Genomic DNA, 20762 nt, shown 5'->3' on the forward strand with positions numbered 1-20762 from the left:
AAGGGTTGAAATGGAAGGAAGAAGGGTGGCGGTTCTAGGGGACTGATGACCTCTGAAGTTAAGTCCCATAGTGCTCAGCAGCATTTGAAGAAGGGTGAAGAAAAAGGACTGGAGAGGTCTAGGAAAAAGGGCAGAGTTTGGGAATGTCACCCAGAACTGTGGGTCAGGGGAGATTTGCTTTATGGGATGAGAAGGAAAGAGCTGCAAATTACAACAGTCTTTTATGTGTGTGTTCTACCACCACCTTGGTGACTAGATTTTTTTATCTATTCAATTAAGTTACTTGATACTTAGTATGCCTTTATACTGCTATTCTGGCATTACCTCTGGTATGTAATCACTTTCATTATTAACTATATCTTCCACAATTTTGATTCCATACAAGATGTTCCTTTACAATGGAAGACTAGTACCTATGGGTTAATGGACAGAGTGGATATTGACATACTATGTTTATAGTTATATTCTTTATGGAAACTTGCACTAACTACTGAAGCACTAGTCAACTAGGTCTGTGAGAAACAGACAAATCGTTCCACCTAAAAAGTATTGTTAGTGCGAGCCAAGGACTGCTACGAGTTACAGTTTGGTACAAACTTTTAATTTGACAGGTGACTAAAAATTAGTGTATGCATTACTAATTAGAAAGTTATTCAGGGTAACATTTATTGTTTACTAAGGGTAACATTTGTTCTTCACCTGAACTCTCCTGCTAGCGATGTTGGTATGACAGCATTATGAAACAGCTTCTGTAATGGTCAGAAACAGTAGAAAAAGGCACTGACAGACAAGTGCAGTTAGTTGGTGTACAGGCATGCTTGGATGTCTGAAATCAAAGCATGACATTCATGTATACAGTTTTAATTAGTCAGATGGCTCAACATAATGAAATACGTCACTAATTAGTGAGAATTTTGAGCCATATTTCATAATCAAGTAAGCAATGGACTGGACAAATACAATTTTTTATATCATGGTCTTTTATTCCATGCATGATCGAACCAGGTAATAAGCTAAGCTCTCTTCTTTATTTTTATCATTTAAAGTAAAAAGGAAAACACCACTTTAGTCACAGCCATGATTAGGTAGCATTTAATATACAAATTCCACTTACAAAAATTAAAAATATTTGCATTTTACAAAGAGCCATAGAAAAATACATCTATAAGAGAACTGAGATTCCAGTGTCAAACCTGACAGGTAAAAAGAGCTACACAATAATAAACAAAATAACGAATGCAGACTGATACTCTATGTTAACCAAACAGTTCTCATAACAATACACAAAACAAAGAATGGAAATTATGTTGGGTTATCAGAAATACAAGAGAAAATGTACATACCAAAATTTGATTCTCATATAAACATAAAAATAGAAGTTTTAATGTTCATAGATATACCAAGAGGAATAAAGTTAAGAACAAAATTCCTACAACATACAAAGAAAATTATTAGTGTTACACAAGGTTGCGGCTGAAAAACACTGTTCTTATGAGTTAACAGGTTTTAGCGGCTTACATTTTTCCACATGTTAAATTTTTTGGATGCATAACTTTTATACATTTTCAACTTTATCAGCATATCAAAGGCTGTGAAAGTCTGCTTAAATTTATGTTTAAAAGCACACATTGGTAATAGTAGTAATTTTGCAAATTGTCTTGTGAGTAAATAAGTCTTGGATATTATATTTATGAAAGCAATCAACTACAGAATATTTATAATGATAGATGTCCTCCTTTGTATGACCATATTTAAACAAAAAAGTACAATAATAGAGAGACAAGCACTACTCAGATATGAAAGGTCAACTCAGATAAACAAATGATGATTACGGTACTTATTTTATTTTATTTTATCAGTTTACAATTGAATTTTTTAAAACTATCTACACAATTTTAGTTTTTGAGGAAGTTGTATAATGTGTGTATGCCTAGCCAAACACAAATTTTGTAAAAAAACATTACTTCTCTTTTGTATTTGGTCCTTTAACAATGAGTGGTTACAAAAGACAAGCACATCACAAAAAAGTCACATCCCCAGAACTAAACAAGAAATGGCATCACACAGTAAAATGAAAATAATTGTTATCCTATGAAACTCTGATGCGAATATAAAAGGTTACAACAAACATTACACAAAGATTATTATGGAGAATTAAATAAAATTAAAAAATAATGAGAACATTTAAGTTTAATAGCATGCAATTTCAATGTAAACTACTTGAGTTATAGGGCTGCATACATGAATTAAACAAATGTGAATTAATTATGCCAATAACATTGTTTTACAAACAGACTAGAGCAAGATAACTGAGGGAAGTAGCTGAATCAACAGAAATCAAATTACATTGACTGCTTTTACATTGCTATCATACTTCAGTTAGCAGCCCACACCGTATTTAAAATATCTAACATACCAGTAACATAGTATGATTTTAAGCTCCATTACTCACAACATTTCAACAACTGTCAATTCTGCACATCATTTCTAGAAATCTGTTACGAGATAATTGTTAAAAGATTTCATATGCCCAGAATCTGAGACAACTTAATCAACTTATGACCACCAGTTATGACAGCAGTATTTAACCGGTTTACATGTGACATATACTTTCTTTGAAGTATAAATGGATAACCAGCTGGGAAACACATCTTTCAGTTTCATAGCACATCACCATGTACTTGGTGGAATATCAATAATGGAATGGGTTAAACAACTTATACTTGAGGTGTTGAGATGTCAACAGGCACATAAGGAAAACTGATTATGTTGCTAAGCTTCATGATAAATCCTTTTCAGAGCTAACAGAATATACATACATACACTGAAATGCAACTAGACTCCTACATTGTCCCAGCTGATTACATTGTGCCTACTCACTATTGGTATAATTCTGAATTTACTTCAAAGTATCAGGTTCTTTAAAATGGAAGCCATGCATGTTACTTGAAGGAAATAGTGAAGCAAACCTTTGTGAAATAATTCACCAGTTTTCCTTTACTTGCACCTTGCTCAACAGCTCTCTGCTAAAGTAGGTCAAAACGATGTTCAGTTGCACAGTCAAATATCATACAAAGATCAGAGGCAGAAAAAAAATTATAATTCAGTGGCCAACAAAAGGCACAAACAGGCTTTTTCTTGGGTCCAATTACACTCATTAAATCTCTCACAGGGAGGATGTGATCCAGAAAATAGAATGCTGAGAAGATGTAATGACACTGACAAGAATATCCAATGAAGAAATGTTACTTTTCATTGGAGCTTCTGTATATTGCAAAAATGACAGCAAAAAATGACTAAGATTAATTAACAAAATTGTGTGTTCCTATCATCATCATCATCATGATAATTCCATATCTCTAACAGATCAAATATATAAACTTCCAACAATTAATAGTGCATAATGATTTCTATGATAAGTACCTAATGCACAAAAATCATTTGCTTATGAAAAGTTTTAGGGAATTACAAAAGTCATGACGAAAGTTTTTAATAGATTGAAACAGTTGTAATGGTGTGCTAAGTACGATTAAGGTATTTGTTTTTTGCACCAACATGATCTTTGGCAGTAAGTCTTTGTTTACAAATCTGTCCATCTTGGAAATAATATTGTTTTTAAAATAAAGTATCCCAAAAGTACACGACTTCCAATATGCTCTGCAATAAAAGTACATTAAATGGAAGAAATTAATTTTACAAGATACTGGATGGCATTAATATGGCTTCAGATAGCACCCACAGAAAATCACAATAATCTCAAGAAGGGACAATTTTAGATATGATCATATCTAGTCCCCTTAATGAGCCATTTGGTTCTGAGTTTATGAGCAATATACAGGCAAATCTTTACATTCACATTCACATTCACAACAATATGAAGCACCAAACCAATTGCTAAGCTCAAAAGCAATCAAGCATACTTTTAAGAAAATTGCAGAGTATATGTTTAATTGCTCAAGGAGATCTCCATCAGCTAATATGTTATGTGATGGAAGAAGAAGAAGAGAGGGCATTAAAAGTAAAATCAAATGACATGTACGACACAGTAAGCCAGCAACAAAAGATAAATGTGAAGTGACAGTGCTTTCATCTGAAGCACCCAAAGAGACTGAACAGTGAGTAAGACAAGATTTATGACACAGTTGTTACAGACAGCAAACAAGCTTGAACTGGACAAGGATGGGGTAGGAAACTGGATTTGTTCACTATGTATGTTATAATTTTTACTATGATCATCACACGTATAGTTGTAATTACTATGAATATAATAGATGAAATACTGAATATGACAAAATTGTATGGTACTGAGCACAGAAGACTAGTACTACTTCTAGAGTGTGACTGTCAGTCACTATATTCATGTCCTTTGTTACGAAGAACCTGGTCTGTGAAGTAAAAAAAGTTATATATGAACAGGGTACAGTTCACAATAGATGAAATGATGAGCAGCGGACAAGGAACTAAAATATGGTGACTATTAACACAAATATAGTGGTGCAGAGGAGCATTATTTTGTAAAATAACAGTCACTAAATTAAAAAAAAAAAATACTGTATCTAAAGGTTTCAGCTATAATCTTAAAGAGGCTTGCTGAAATGTTAATTTTATTCATTTTGTGTTTTGTGACAGTTACTTTATAAAATGTGACACTGGACACAAAAAACAGACATAATAATGGTCTATGGCCATGGAAACCTACATTAGTGGTGATTGTTGTTGCTCCAGTGCCAAACTTGCATTCTTTATTATTAACACAGGAGCACAATTCCCTCTTTCAACACTACAATGTGCGTGATGAATCATGAGCATAGTGTATTCTTAAAACCACGTAGAGACAGAAAGGATGGCCAGAACTTACCTCAAGAAAGCACAACACCTAATGTTGCTGACACAAAGTAATAAAAACTCATAATAGCACTCCTAATTGTCAGAACAACAAGTTACTTTTTTTAGGGAAAAAAGAGGAATCACTTGGTAAGATCAGACAAGAGGACAGGTCACTTAAAATCCATACTAAGGGGGATCAACATGGCATTTTCTTCTTTTTCTTTCGTTCTATGCAGTATATATCAAAATGAGGATCAACTCAAGAAAACTACGAAATTATGAGGAGACATTATGGCTGGGCAGTACTTACCTTCAAGAGGCAGAATTCCACTTACTTCTAATGAGTCTACTGGCAGTACTAGAACTTCACCTCTTCCAGGTAAGTAGTGGCCAGCCATACTATCTGTTTGTACCTCTTCTTTCCTACCCTTTATTGTATTAATTATCTGATTGCCACTTTCTTTTTTAGCCTACCTTTACTTCTCATTCTGGCCCTTCCAATAATCCTTTAAATTAAACTATCATAGGGTACTGTATATTGTGCACTCCAAGTGTAGTGATAAAACTGTTGATCTGAGACAAAGCACTGGTTTCCAGTCAGCAAGTAATCCAAAACCAAATGAATGCAAGAAATTCCTTTCCCACAATTGCTCATTATCTTTCTTTAAAAATGTATTTATCTCAAAGAACTTATTGCTTTATTTTTGTGAAGAAATAATGCATGGTAGTTACTATTTTTCCATTCACTGTCAGGTGTTAGCAAACAGGTATGAAGTGAGTACTCCAATTAAGCCAAACTTGCTTGAAAATCCCTAACCAATAGCATAAGACACTCACATAAACAGTAGGTGCAACTTAATTAAGATGATCTCTTATCGGAAGATTGCTGAATGAGATGAATGATGTAGTGAAACAGAGCTCAAGAAGACCTTGCTGGAAAAGTTATTTTTTTCCACTACATTTACTGACAATGTTGAACAAGACTTGACTTTGGACTTCACAAGAGAGCAAGAGATTTGATTATAACTCTTAAAAGGGTCTCAATTTAACGAATTACTCCAGGTATCGACTTCTGGCAACATTAGAAAGTGAAATCACTCAATTTGGAACAAGAGACAATCTAGCAATAGATGGAAAGAACAAATAAGAAGAAAATATGTATGCAGAGAAGATAGTGAGAAATTGATGGAATTATTATCAAATTTGTAAAAAGCAACACAGAAATGGAGGAGGTAGCCTATAATAAAAAAAGAGAAGAGACATTAAAGCTGAAAGAGAAAATACACTAAAGTCCCATTATACATTTAAACATGTGTCATCTGTTAATTTGAAGATAGTTTTCCATGTTTGAAATGTCTTGCTTTCCAAGACATATTTGTTGGCCACAAAAACTTTCCATGTGACAAATATTGAAGTCTCACTAACACACACAATTGTATCCACGAATAAATCCAGTTAAAACATATAAAATGCACTAGCCCATTACTCTATAATGCTTAAGTCACAAACAAGCTGAACAGAAGAAAATAAAATTACCTATCTACTGACTGTTCCGACATAGATCTTCAGTGGGGTTTTAAAGTCAAAAAGTTTTTCCAATATTCAAAATGTTTTGCTGTCAACAGATTAGGGGACTATTTTGAATATAGAAGGTAACTAAATCAATCTGTGGGCAATGCTGACATAAATATGTCAAGCCACTTGTCTCTTGAAAAGAGTGCTCAGCAGTAAGAATCTCAGTTTCATATTTTCTGGCAGATGGGGTTTTGATCTGATATGTGTGTAGAACAGACTAAATGTTATGATACTTAAATATCTTCTGGTTATTAATGCTATTATGTTATATGTTAATAAAATATATATGAAAACATAAAGAAGCTGCTTGGTTGACATGTAACCTAACAAAATGTAGCAGCCATGCAGTTGCAAGCTTGCAATAATTCCTTCACTAGTGGAACAATGAAGGCAAATTCTTCATACCCAAAATTTCTTACCATAAAATATTTATTATTACAAAATTTCTGTCATTTATTATTTACACATTTGATGTGTTCAAAGTGTCTAACTATAAAATAGGAACATCATCATTTCCCAAAGTTAATATCTGATAATAAATTTCTTTCTTGTATTTACAAAAATCTAAAACCAAACACATAAGTCATAAATATTTAAGTCAGTCAATGTAAACAGTCATACAGATTTCTCTACTAAAATATACTTTGGTCATACAAAATTCTAAGCTAATATTTTACAGTTTAAAAAATAGGAGAAAAAATGAGAGTAACTAATCATGACTGGTATTTGCTCGTGAAGAAAGAGCCATCACTTTGCGGCTCAAGCGAGCATTGTGCTCACGAAGATGTGTTATTACGTCTGCCTGGCGTTCTAGAAGATCTTGCAGATGATCACTGTGTATCCTGCAGGTCAAAAGAATCTAAATTAATTTCAATACAGAAGATGCTGAAGCAAGGAATGTACATCAATCATTTGAATACAATTTTTAGTTACAAAGATTCCATCCTATAATGCATCCCATACCCTCCCCTTCCACCAAAAAAAGAAGGAAATTTCTTCTGGATGTATTAAAATTACATCTTGGACTCCTTACCTTTCATTTGTTCTACCTATCTCTTGATTTATTGAATTCCATTTTGCTTTACACAAGTGTATCTTCACATACTTCTCTAAGCTGAAGTGCAAGCCATCCAGGGGAAAAAAAAAGTAGAAGAACCTGTACTTAAGGAATTAGAGTCCCTACTTAACTGGAATTATTTAGTTCAGTATATTTCATTATATCTGCCTAAAGACAGGTCCCTTATTCATTAACATTATTTGGTCCAATGTATTACATTATATCTTCCTAAAGATGGCTGTTTCAACATTCTTTCATTCTTTTTTCTGTGTTCCTTCAGAATCCAGCAGAAATTTCAGTTTCAACACAATGAAGTTAGTGTCAGTGCCGCCTATTGCAAGACTTCCCTTTAAAGAGGGTAAAAAAGCCATATTTTGCAAACTACTGATATGAGAGTAGGAAGAAGCATATGTTATGCAACTGTTGGTTGCAATTATGATATATTTATGTATGTAGGGTGATTTGTTCCACCGTGTACAAACTCTAGGAATCGATCGATGAGAGGATATGGAAGAAAAAAAGGTCTAATGAACTTATGTCTGGAAATGCATAGTTTCCATGCTAGAGACCGTTCATTCAGTTGTACATTGTTACAGAGACAATGGTCTAATATGTGCTGTACCATGCAGTCAAAATTACAGTATGTGTTGGAAACAGTTTCCATGTTCCTCAATGCATGTGTGTATGCACCATTGCATGTTCTATCTGATGAGTTCACATTGGCCAGGCTGCATCTGAAAAGTGTCAAAGGCAGCATAATGGGCTCTACATACACAATACTTTTGACATGGCCCCATAACCAGAAATCGCACGGGTTGAGATCCAGCGAAGGAGCAGGCCATGCAACTGGGCCCCTTGTCCAATCCACTGACCACGGAAGACACAATGGGGATGTGTCTGGATGTTAATGGTGAAGTGGGCTGGAGCACCATCACGTAGCAGCCACATAACCTTTCGAATTATCAATGGCGCATCTTCCAGCAGGGATGGCAATTTTTTTTTTTTGTCATCAGTCTACTGACTGGTTTGATGCGGCCCGCCACGAATTCCTTTCCTGTGCCAACGTCTTCATCTCAGAGTAGCACTTGCAATCTACGTCCTCAATTATTTGCTTGACGTATTCCAATCTCTGTCTTCCTCTATAGTTTTTGTCCTCTACAGCTCCCTCTAGTACCATGGAAGTCATTCCCTCATGTCTTAGCAGATGTCCTATCATCCTGTCCCTTCTCCTTATCAGTGTTTTCCACATATTCCTTTCCTCTCCGATTCTGCGTAGAACCTCCTCATTCCTTACCTTATCAGTCCACCTAATTTTCAACATTCGTCTATAGCACCACATCTCAAATGCTTCGATTCTCACTTCTTAGTGTATTGATTCTTCCTTACTAATGTCTTGAACTTCAGCCTACTCTTCACCACTACTATATTGTGATCTGAGTCTATATCTGCTCCTGGGTATGCCTACAATCCAGTATCTCATTTCGGAATCTCTGTCTGACCATGATGTAATCTAATTGAAATCTTCCCGTATCTCCCAGCCTTTTCCAAGTATACCTCCTCCTCTTGTGATTCTTGAACAGGGTATTCACTATTACTAGCTGAAACTTGTTACAGAACTCAATCAGTCTTTCTCCTCTTTCATTCCTTGTCCCAAGCCCATATCCTCCTGTAACATTTTCTTCTACTCCTTCCCCTACAACTGCATTCCAGTCGCCCATGACTATTAGATTTTCGTCCCCCTTTACATACTGCATTACCCTTTCAATATCCTCATACACTTTCTCTATCTGTTCATCTTCAGCTTGCGACGTCGGCATGTATACCTGAACTATCGGTGTTGGTCTGCTGTCGATTCTGATTAGAACAACCCGGTCACTGAACTGTTCACAGTAACACACCCTCTGTCCTACCTTCCTATTCATAACAAATCCTACACCTGTTATACCATTTTCTGCTGCTGTTGATATTACCCGATACTCATCTGACCAGAAATCCTTGTCTTCCTTCCACTTCACTTCACTGACCCCTACTATATCTAGATTGAGCCTTTGCATTTCCCTTTTCAGATTTTCTAGTTTCCCTACCACGTTCAGGTTTCTGACATTCCACGCCCTGACTCGTAGAACATTATCCTTTCGTTGATTATTCAATCTTTTTCTCATGGTAACCTCCCCCTTGGCAGTCCCCTCCCGGAGATCCGAATGGGGGACTATTCCGGAATCTTTTGCCAATGGAGAGATCATCATGACATTTCTTCAACTACAGGCCACGTGTCCTGTGGATACACGTTACGTGTTTTTAATGCAGTGGTTTCCATTGCGTTCTGCATCCTCATGTCGTTGATCATTGCTGATTCTTCCGCCTTTAGGGGCAATTTCTCACCCCTAGGACAAGAGAGTGCCCTGAACCTCTATCCACTCCTCCGCCCTCTTTGACAAGGCCGTTGGCAGAATGAGGCTGACTTCTTATGCCGGAAGTCTTCGGCCGCCAATGCAGATTATTTATCAAAATTTAGGCAGTGGCGGCGAGCGAACCCGGGACCGAAGACGTTTTGATTATGAATCAAAGACGCTACCCCTAGACCACCTTACCAAATAAGAAATGTCAATAGTTCTGGCCTGTTAGGTGACATGGAAGGAAGACCAGCCCCAAAATATGGTCGCTAATTGTTCTGGCCTATATGCTGATGATTTGCTTCATCATGTCATGGGGGTTCTGCATACTATTCCACAGATGACTGTTATTAAAACTGAAGATACCTCTCTGCATAAAGGTGGCCTTATCTCTGAATAGGATGGATGACACAAATCCTGTAATCATGGTTACTTGATGAAGAAACCAATGACAAAACTGCTCCCAATGTGGAAAGTCTGTCACTAGTAGGACCTGCATAAGGTGTAAGTGATAAAGGTAGCAACAGTTATTGTGGAGAATGTTCCACAAGGTCGTCTGGTTTACTCTGTACTGACAGGCCAACTGCCTGGTGCGACATGGCGGTCGCCTTCCACAGTGTTAATCACATTTTCCTTTTCCTTTCGGGTACGTCCTTCTCGATTTCCAGATTCCTGAAACAACCCTGCCTCAGACAAGCAATGAAACACTGTTGCAAACATTCAATGCTGTGGCTGTTGTTGGCAGTGACAGGTCTCCTGATACAATCTTGCTGGTTGCCGTCCATTTCCATTTACCTTTCTCTAAGCAAACACCATGTCAGCAAGCTCTCAATTTGAATATGGAATCATTGTGTGCAAAGCTGTATCACATCCACTACAAGGTGAGTCAGCAAGAGAATTGAATCGGACACAATATCACCAATTACTATCGTAGGAGAGGATGCTAGGGCATGACATATGAGGAATAGTACTATGCTCTAGGAGGAAACCATTGCATATTGTAACTGTGGCTGCATGGTACAGCGTGTATTAGAACACAGTCTCTGCAACAAAGAATGATTGAATACATGGTCTCTAGAATGGAAACCATGCATTTCTGGATGTAAGTTCAATAGACCTTTCTTGTTCTGTGTCCTCTCATTGATCAATCCATCCTTAGAGTTTATACACTGTGGAAAAATCACCCTGTATAGAGCCAATTTTCTCCACTCTGGACATATATAAAATAGCTGTAAATATAAAACTTACTGAACCTACATTGAAGATACCACTTTTCAAATGGCTGCTGCTTTCCCAGTCACAAGTCAGCAAGTAGTGAGGTAGAAATAGTTCCCATTTTAAAGAATGTCTCTTTAATATTTTGAAGACCAACACATTTTAAAGAATGTCTCTTTAATATTTTGAAGACCAACACACACACACACACACACACACACACACACACACACACACACACACACAGAGAGAGAGAGAGAGAGAGAGAGAGAGAGAGAGAACAAGGAATGGAACAAAAAAAAAAAAATATATTTTTAACATATTCATGATGCCATTCCAATAACTTTTAGAGACAATATATGCCAAGGAATGATTATTAGTGATGACTTATCACTTGTAAAGTTCAATGAAATGTCCACAAGTTCACATGTCACCACAAATAGAATTGCAGTAACCATCTGTGTTACCATCTGTCATGTACCAGCTCCTCCGTCATTGCTATTACAATGCTTTATGAGGCACAGACATGAGACTTGCTATTTAATTCATGCTCGTCAGTGCCAGATGATGCAGGGCCATCTGCCACACAGCAGCATGATCAAACATTAGAGAACATCATCGCATCACAGCCTCATGAGCCAAGGACGATCAGTGACACTGTGGCTCACCAACAAACAAACAAACTACTCTCTCTCTCTCTCTCTCTCTCTCTCTCTCTCTCTCTATCTCATTTTCCTATTGTACTTCAACATAGTCATTTACTTGGAGTCTGCTCTCGGGAACTAAAAGTGAATTTTATTGTGAACTTGGGCTAGACTATACTCCGGAACTTGTATGGAACATCAGATATGTCTTCTCATTAAAACTATTGGATCTTCGTATGCATACTTCGCTGTGGTTGGGTTACTACACTGGCAATGACAGTGTTTGGGCTTTTGTGTGTCTTTCTTGCTGATTCAACAATGACAGTGTGTCCTTTGTGGTGGTACTTCATAGTTTATTTCCACAGCAACAGGAGAGCCAGCAGTGCTAGGAACTGCAAGAACACTTGGTTCTGAGGGACAGCGTGTTGATGGGACTATTGGCTCAACCACAACAGCTTCCAGCACATCTGCCTCCCTTCCATGCTTACAATGAGTCTGCAGAGGATTGAGGGGCATACAAAAAACAGTTACAGCAGCATTTTGCCATCTTCGAGGTAACGGATCCCGATAACATTAAAGCTCTTTTTCTGTCATGGATTACACTCCACATGCATCACTTGTTAGGCAGGTTGGCTCTGCTTCAGGAATCCACTTCCCTTTCATTCGATGAAATGTGCTGCTTACTGCCAGCACGCACATGTTATTTACTTCAGGGTGGAGTTCTATCATGCAGCAAGCAACCTCACCAAACGTACTGTGCTTGGACAGTGGAATTACAGGATCTTAGTCAAAAGTGGCGACTTTTTACCACTCAATATAAAGAGTCCTACACTGGCACTATGGTCAGGGATACTATCATTAGGTTGGACCCCTACAAAGAGGTTCACCAATGGGTGCTGAAATTTGAAGAGCCAATCTTGGAAGAAGTACTTTCAGTTGCTCAATTGTTTGACATTTTCCAAATAGTCTACGACTGTTTGGAGTAGCAGAAAATAAGGAAGAAGACACAGACAACCTGCTTATACAGGTTGCGCATGAAAAATTAGGTGTTGAAGTGACCAAGGCGGACATTGACAGGAGCCATCGAGTGGGACGAAAACCACCAGGTGTCACCAAACCTCGTCCTATAATAATTAAATTTGTCTCATACTGAAAAAGGGCAGAGATCTTTACGCAGAAGAAGTAGTTAGCAAGGACAGGGCTTACAATAAGGGAAGATCTGACACACGAACGACTACAGATCTTAAACAGTGCCATATCCCATTTCGGTCTTCAGAAGGTGTGGACTCAGGATGGCAGAGTAATCATGAAGACAGCAGCTGGAAAGAAGACAGTCACAAACATGACAGAACTGAATAGTATTAAGTAAGCTACTCGAGCCAAAAGTGCAAACTTAACACCATTTGCAAATTGTAACAGCCCTATACTCAGATATAGTCTTGTAATTGTATTAACTTTTTAATTATACCCATATTTGTACCTTCAACTATTTGTTTTTGTAACTGTATTAACTTTTTACTATTTTTTTGTGTCTGTAGCTCTAACCATTACTTAATTTTAGTTACTGCTAATACTTTTTTTTCCATTTTCTCAGTTTATTCTCTTCGATTCTGTAATAGTTCTATTGCAATTATTAGTCTCTCCTTTAGTTCATTAATCACCCATCTCTTCGGTTTCAATTGTTCACAACAAAAACACTATCAGTATCACTTTAGCAAATTTCAATCTAATTCTAGCTACCTACGATAATCTATTAATTATTAAGCTTACTTCTCTCTGCTGGCAGCATTGGCCTCTTAAATCACTCCCCTTTCCCTTATTTCCACCCTTAGCTGTTTCAAATATGCTAATTACATTTCTCCTCTTACGACATAGGATACACATTGACACACAGCCGTCACTACTTTGGTCATATTCTCCTTGCACCGAATACCACTAATCCATTTTCTATACTCCCGCGACCTCAGGAAATCTCTTGCAGTCGCCTTTCTTTTGGCATTCGCGGAGTCACAAACAGGGCGCGCAAAATCTCGGACACCCCTGTGTTATGTCACTTGGCGGAAGCACTGGCCAGTGCCCCTCGCGGCAGGTAGTGCCTAACAAAGGGACAAACCAGTCTGCCACCCTACTGCAGGCTGCTCAGCGGAACACGTCGGAGCTTTTAGCAGCTCACTGCAACATCCAGTCTTTACCTGCACATTATGAAGAACTTAGCCTCCTCTTCAACCAACTAAACTACCATGTAATCCTCTTATCTGAAACGTGGTTGAAACCACACATATCCTCTGCATCTATTCATCTCCGAGGGTACACATTTCTAAGGGCAGACATATCAAAAAATCAAGGTGGCGGGGTCAGCGCGTATATACGAACAGATCTCAAAGCGAAAGTCTTATGTACGTCAAATCCTGCTGAAGAAAAAGAGGCTGAATTCATGTTCATTGAAATAAATATACAAAGTCGGAAATTCTTGACTGGCGTCGTGTACAAGCCGCCAAAAATAAGCTCAATGAGTTCCTTCCAGTCGGAATTACAGTCACTTCAGTGTCAATATGAACATGTCACCGTAATGGGTGACTTGAACATAGACACATAGACCTGCTAAGAGACACTCCCTCCACAATAAACCTAAGAAGACTGTTTAGTTGCAATAGCATGAACATTCTTCCATTACAACCTACACACCATACGGTGCACAGTCAGACTCTTATAGACGTAATCGCAACAAAACAGGCTGACAAAGTAAGAGATGTTGGTCAAACATCGGCCCCAGGCCTCTCAGCACATGATGTAATATTCCTGGCTTACTCTGTGCAGCCCCCAAGGATCAAATCGCGTTACATAACTTGTAGGAACATGAAACATATTGACCTTGACACTCTAACAGCCGACTGCTCAGAAATCTCATGGCATCAAATAATCAGAGAACCTACAATCGACGGCAAAATTAATGAACTTGGTGATAAACTCACTACCCTCTATGACAAACATGCACCTGTGTGCACAATCCGTTTAAGAAAATCTCCTGCTCCATGGCTGACAGCTGAATTACGTCAAATGATGACTAATAGGGATGCTGCCTACAGGCGTTTCAAGGCAGATCCGAAACCCGAGCGTTTAGAAGAATATAGAAAGCTATGGAACAGAGTGAAACAATGCATTGGTAATGCTAAAATCAGGCACGCTTGCTCCCTTGTATGCAGCGATCTGACGCCCATGACTCTATGGAAGAATCTCCGTAGCTTGGGGGTTGGAAAGGCAAAACCGGAAACTACTTTTCATGTGTCAGCTAACGAATTAAATGAATTCTTCTCTGCACCTCTGAATACCCGCACGGCTGATAATTACCATCCACAAGAATCCCCAAACACGATAACTAACAACGATACCTTCCATCGAAAACATGTAACAACAAATACGGTAAGAAAAGCAATAATGAGAATCTCTTCTGATGCAATAGGCAACGACAGTATCGGTATAACCATGATTAAGAATGTTGCTGATATCTTAGTACCTGTCTTAACTGACATATTTAATTTTTCCCTCGTGAACAGAATATACCCCACTGCATGGAAAAGAAGCATAATTCGACCCATCCCTAAGATCGAAAACCCACAACTGCCTAGTGATTATGACCAATTAGCATACTGCCTGCTGTTTCCAAAGCACTTGAATATATTGTTCATGACCAAATCACTGAACACTTGCATGAATTCAGCCTATGTGACAAATTTCAATCCGGTTTCCATAAACATCACAGCACAAACACTGCTCTAATTAAAGTAACAGATGACCTGAAATATGCCATCGACAATCGAAAGACAACAATATTGATGCTACTGGACTTCAGCAAAGCTTTTGACACTGTTAACTTTGACATATTGCTCAGAAAAATGCAACAGCTTAATTTCTCTGATAGTGCAATGAGATGGTTTGAAAGCTACTTAAAAGACAGACAGCAATGTGTTGTCTGCGTAAATGAAAAATCTTCCTGGAAACATGTTTCCTCGGGATTGCTACAAGGATCAGTCTAAGGACCACATTTGTTTTCTTTACATGTCAACGATATTTCGTTGGTTCTGTCCTCCTGTAAATATCATTTCTATGCCGATGTCCTCCAGCTCTACCTAAGCGTCAGACCTGAAGATATAAACACTGCAATCGCTCGGATGAATGATGATCTGTCTTCAGTAGTGACATGGGCGAAAAACCTGGGGCTTAAACTAAATGCAAAAAAGATGTAAGTAATCTTAACAGCCCATCAGAAATTAATAAGTTCAGATTTCCGCGAACGGCTACCTCCTATTTTGCTCGACGGTACTCCAATACCATATCAGAAAACAGTGAAGAACTTGGGTGTAACTTTGGATGAGCATCTCAACTGGGCAGAGAATACAGTCGCAGTGTGCCGAAAGACGTCTGCTTCTCTCTATGCCCTCAAAAAGTTTTGGAACATATTTACACAGGACTTGAAATGCCAGCTCATGCAAGCACTTATTCTACCGAACCTCAACTATTGTGATGTGATTCAACAAGGCATGAGTAGTGAAAACAAAAGACGGCTACAGCAAACCATGAATTCCTGTGTGTGTTACACCTGCAACATTCGCCGATATGATCATGTTAGTGCTTCATACTCCGAGCTAGGGTGGCTGCAGCCAGACAAATTGCATGAGTACCACACTCTATGTCTACTTCACCAACTCCTCGTCGCGCAACCCTCCCAGTACCTTGCTTCAGAGATTAAAAACCTGTCATGCCATCATAATCAAAACATGAGGTCACTCTTATTTGGTATCCTAACTGTGCCCACTCACAAAACAAAAACTTTTGTAAACTCCTTCTCAGTTGCCGCTGTCCGCCTCTGGAACAAACTGTCCTTTACCTTGCACAAAATTCAATCTCCTGCTGCTTTTAAGAAGAAGTTGAAGCATTTCCTACTATCATCCTCATAAAGCTCTCCACAAAATTAATGTACAAAGCCAATCCTCTCATCTATCAAATAGCAATGCTAGCGTCTCCTATCTTGATCCTGAGATGCCTTCCTCTTCATCTATCTCTATTAGCCACGCAATCTTCTTTTCCTTTAGATTTCCTTAATTATGTTTCATCGTGTGTCTCTATTCTTCTCCTCCCTTCACCATGAGTCTCCCTCATACACCCTGCTGACAACACTCCTATCTAAAATCTGTCTCTTCAATAATGTCTAATTATAACAGTACTTATGATCTACGAATATAAACTCTATATGTATGTATTTTTCCAGGTGTACATTTCTAATTGTTTATTTCACTTTTTGTACTAGATGTAGTTTAACATGCCTACTAAAACATATGAATGTAAAATAAGTAGAATGCCTGGTTAGATGTAAGAGAGGGCCTGATGGCCCTACTCTTGCCAGGTTACATAAATAAATAAATGTGGTGGGTTGCCAACTGGAATCCAGGGCAGACATGGTCGCAGTAAACAGTGCCAACAGCAGACGCTTAGGTTCTGGCATGTCCTCTGAGGTAAAATTGTGGCAGTGCAGCATGCCTGTAAGTCACATTCCACACGTCTGCAGTGGGCTGCTCCCTGCAAGCCCCTTGCTTTTGCCCTACTTGTTTATTTCATTATGTCTGGCCTGACTGCCCAAAGTGTTGGTCTTCCTGCTATAACTATCGGAAGAAGGGACACATTTGGCAGTGTGTGATGCTCTGCCCATTTGCTCTGCAGCCTCGGCTCCCCACTGCACAGACGTCAATGTTGTGAGCCCTATGGTGACATCCTTGTGGTAGTATCCAATAGTTGCGCTACTGTTGTGCATATAAATGGGAAGCCACTTTAGTTGCATGTCAACACTGGCACCACGGCTTCTCTCATTAATTATCACACATATGTGCACCTCAGTGCCCTGTCACTGTCACCAACTGCACATCATCTTGTAAGCCTGAGCAGGCAACAGATCCCCATACTTGAGCAATTTATGGCAGACACAGCATGCAAGACTGTGGTTCACCTATTAATCTTTTTTTGGCCTATGACTTTACAGTCTCTGATATGGTTTGCCTGTTTTCCAAACTAGTGCTGTACAAAGAACTTTAAGAACTCTGCAAGGCATTTTCGTACATTTTTTTTGCCTGGGCTTGGCAAAGTTAAGGACTTTCCTGCCTGTATTACCCTAAAACCAATGGCATAGCCTCGTTGTTTTTTGGATGTGGCTGTACTGCTAGCAATTCATGACCAGGTCAAGCAGGACCTAGGCGGTTTGACAGCTTTGGATATGACTGAATCTGTTCCATTCAGCCAATTGGCTATGCTACTAGTGATCATCAAGAATCCATCTGGCAAGCTCTGTATCTATGGTGAATTTAAAGTGACAGTCAATGCATAGGTGGTGACACAGCCCATCCTGTGTCCAGATGAATTGGTGGTGAAACTCACACGGATCATTATTTTTCAAAAATAGATCTTTCTAAGGCATATTTGCAGCTTCTATTAGATGAGGCACCTCAGCAGTTGCTGGTAGTCAATGGATTGTACAAATACAAATGGTTAGTGCACCAGCACTTTTTAAATGTTCCTTCAAGCAACTCACTAAACACATTCCTCATTGTATTAACATCTGCATGATATTATGGTCATTGTCCCTCCAGGGAGGAACATCTTCGGAACATTTGGCTTCTTTTTCAAAACCTACACAACACAGGTCTCAAGTGCAGTCTGGATAAATTGCGCTTCTTTCCACGCATTGGACACGTCATTTCCTGCCAGAGTATTCAGCTGACAGATAGTCACATTGCTGTCATTGTATACATTCAAAGCCCACAAATCTGAAAGGAACTCCAGGTGGTGTTTTTTTTTTTTTTTGGGGGGGGGGGGGTGTGGGGGTCAAAATTGGTTATTACCATAAATTTAGCCCATAAACTGCTGCCATTGCTTCTCCTCTAAATCAGTTACTGAACAAGAGTTTACCTTTTATCTGAACAGTTGCCTATGACCAAGCATGCACTATACTGAAAGACAGTGTTCATTCAGCCTCTTGCTTAGCCATATTTAAGCTAGGTAAACATGTCTTCTTGGCTACGGATGCATCCAGTTTGGGCTTGGGGCTGCTGTTGTTCACCACAGTTTTAACAGTTCAGAGAAACTGATAGCTTTCACCTTAAAGATGCTCAGTGTGTCACAGCAAAATTATTTCCAAACTGAAGAGGTGGCCATCATCATTATTTACATGATCAAGAAATTTTATGTTTTTATATATGTTGTGGAGTTTCAACTTGTCATGGATAACGAGCTGCTCTTCACCCTCTTTAGCCATTTGGCTGCTGGACATGACAGATCACAAGCTGCAACAATGGGCCCTGTTTCTTAGCTGTCACAGTTATGAGATTCACTTCCACCTGATGGCTCAGCACTTCAATGAAGATGCCCTCTCTTGTTTCCTATGGGTTCTGGCCCCTGCATTGACCAGAAAGAAATACTTTATTTTTATTTTGATGAGGAAGCTGAGCAGGCAGTGGATGGCTTTCCTTCAAAGAGCTCACATATTGCTGACATCGTTAGCACAGATTCTTTTTCACCAGGCGAGGCAGGGTATCGAGGTAGGGTGGGCAGAATGGTCTCCAGCATGGGCATAGGACCCCCGCCCCTTAATTATTTTGTGCTGTTCCACAAACTGATTCTTATTAACAGTGTGATTTTGTTGATGGTGGAGCACACCATGTTACAGGTGGTCAATCTCACATCCCTCCAGAGTGACATCCTTCAGTTCTTGCATCACAGCCACTGGGGAGCATCACCCATGAAGATACTTGCTCGCTGCTATGTCTATTAGCCAGATGTCAAACGACACAATGAACACAGTTGTTTCCAAATTTAAAGTTCATCAAGACACTCTCCAGTGACGTCATTTGCTGGAACCCATACAGCCGTGGAAACAAGTTCACTTAGATTATGCTGGCCACTTCTTGGAAGCATTTTGATCGATAGTCATGGATGCGTACTCATGCTTCCCATACATAATCAACTGCTGCCCCACGATGACAGAGTCTCATATCTTTTCCATTGAAGGCCTTCTCCACACAATGGTGACAGGTAACGAGCTGCAGTTAATCTCTCACATCTTTCAAGACTTTTGTGGGCAGCAGGGCATGCATCATATCAAGACACCTACATTGCATGTGCATCCATTGGGGAAACAGTGTGTCTTGTACAACCTTTAAAGCACAGATAAAGAAATACATCAGGGACACTCCAATGGAAGAGGCACTTAAACTCTTGCTTAGTTTCTACAGCTGGAGCTGCTGCATGGAAGCCAGTCACACACCTTGCTGCACCTCCTGCTGGTGACCCCTTGCCCACTTCTTGTGTTGCTGGGACCCCTGACTGGGTTTGCGCCTTCACTTGTTGTCAGTGATGTATTCCAGCACTGGTCCATGGGAAATGGAGTCAGAATGTCTTTATACTACAGATGGAAGGCAGTCTGGAGGTCAGCCATCGCAATCAATTACATCTGTGGGTGGGGGATGCACACACCCTGGCTCATCTCATACCTTCCACACCACTCCACTTCTCAGATCCTGATTTCCCGCTGTCTCCTCTTGGTCATACCCTCCCTCTCTTGACTGGCCCCTTGCATTATGCTGCCCTTTGCTCCCAGCACTTAACCCGCTGTTTTTTCCCAGCCCTCCACAAGAGTGGACTGGTGGCAGATGATGTCCTTCTATGAGAGGACACACTGAGTGGACTGCTGGAGGCACCTCAGCACATTCCCACTCCTGCCTCTGAAGAACTGGACATTCACATGACTTCCGCTCCAGCAGTGGGGACCCTGGTGGCTGTCGGTGTGGCGTTCACCCATCGCAGACTCAGTGTTAGAACCACTTACAGCCCTACTCTCCCAACAGAGAGATTCTGTCTGTGCCTTGCTTGGTGGCCTCTGATGCCAGAGAGGCAATGGGCAGCACTTTCTTCATCACAGTAAATGGTGCAGTAGGGGAGTGAGGGGGAAGGGGAGGGTGGGATGCCTGGTCAGCACTGACAGATTGTCTTCCTTGCCCCCCAGGGGAA

At 39.4% G+C, this 20762-nt stretch overlaps 1 protein-coding gene across 1 annotated transcript in view; it reads right to left on the reverse strand.

Moving 5' to 3' along the window:
- Window positions 1-1064: 1064 nt before the first annotated feature.
- LOC126338294 (transmembrane protein 192) overlaps window positions 1065-20762 on the reverse strand; it is a 53652-nt gene continuing 33954 nt past the window's right edge. Inside the window, exon 7 of the mRNA XM_050001541.1 lies at window positions 1065-7244. Within this exon, the coding sequence (XP_049857498.1) occupies window positions 7112-7244 (133 nt within the window). The 3' untranslated portion in view covers window positions 1065-7111. The remainder of the gene's footprint in view (window positions 7245-20762) is intronic.

Source organism: Schistocerca gregaria, chromosome 1 (genome assembly GCF_023897955.1).
Source record: "Schistocerca gregaria isolate iqSchGreg1 chromosome 1, iqSchGreg1.2, whole genome shotgun sequence".
In the NCBI taxonomy this organism is placed as follows: domain Eukaryota; kingdom Metazoa; phylum Arthropoda; class Insecta; order Orthoptera; family Acrididae; genus Schistocerca; species Schistocerca gregaria.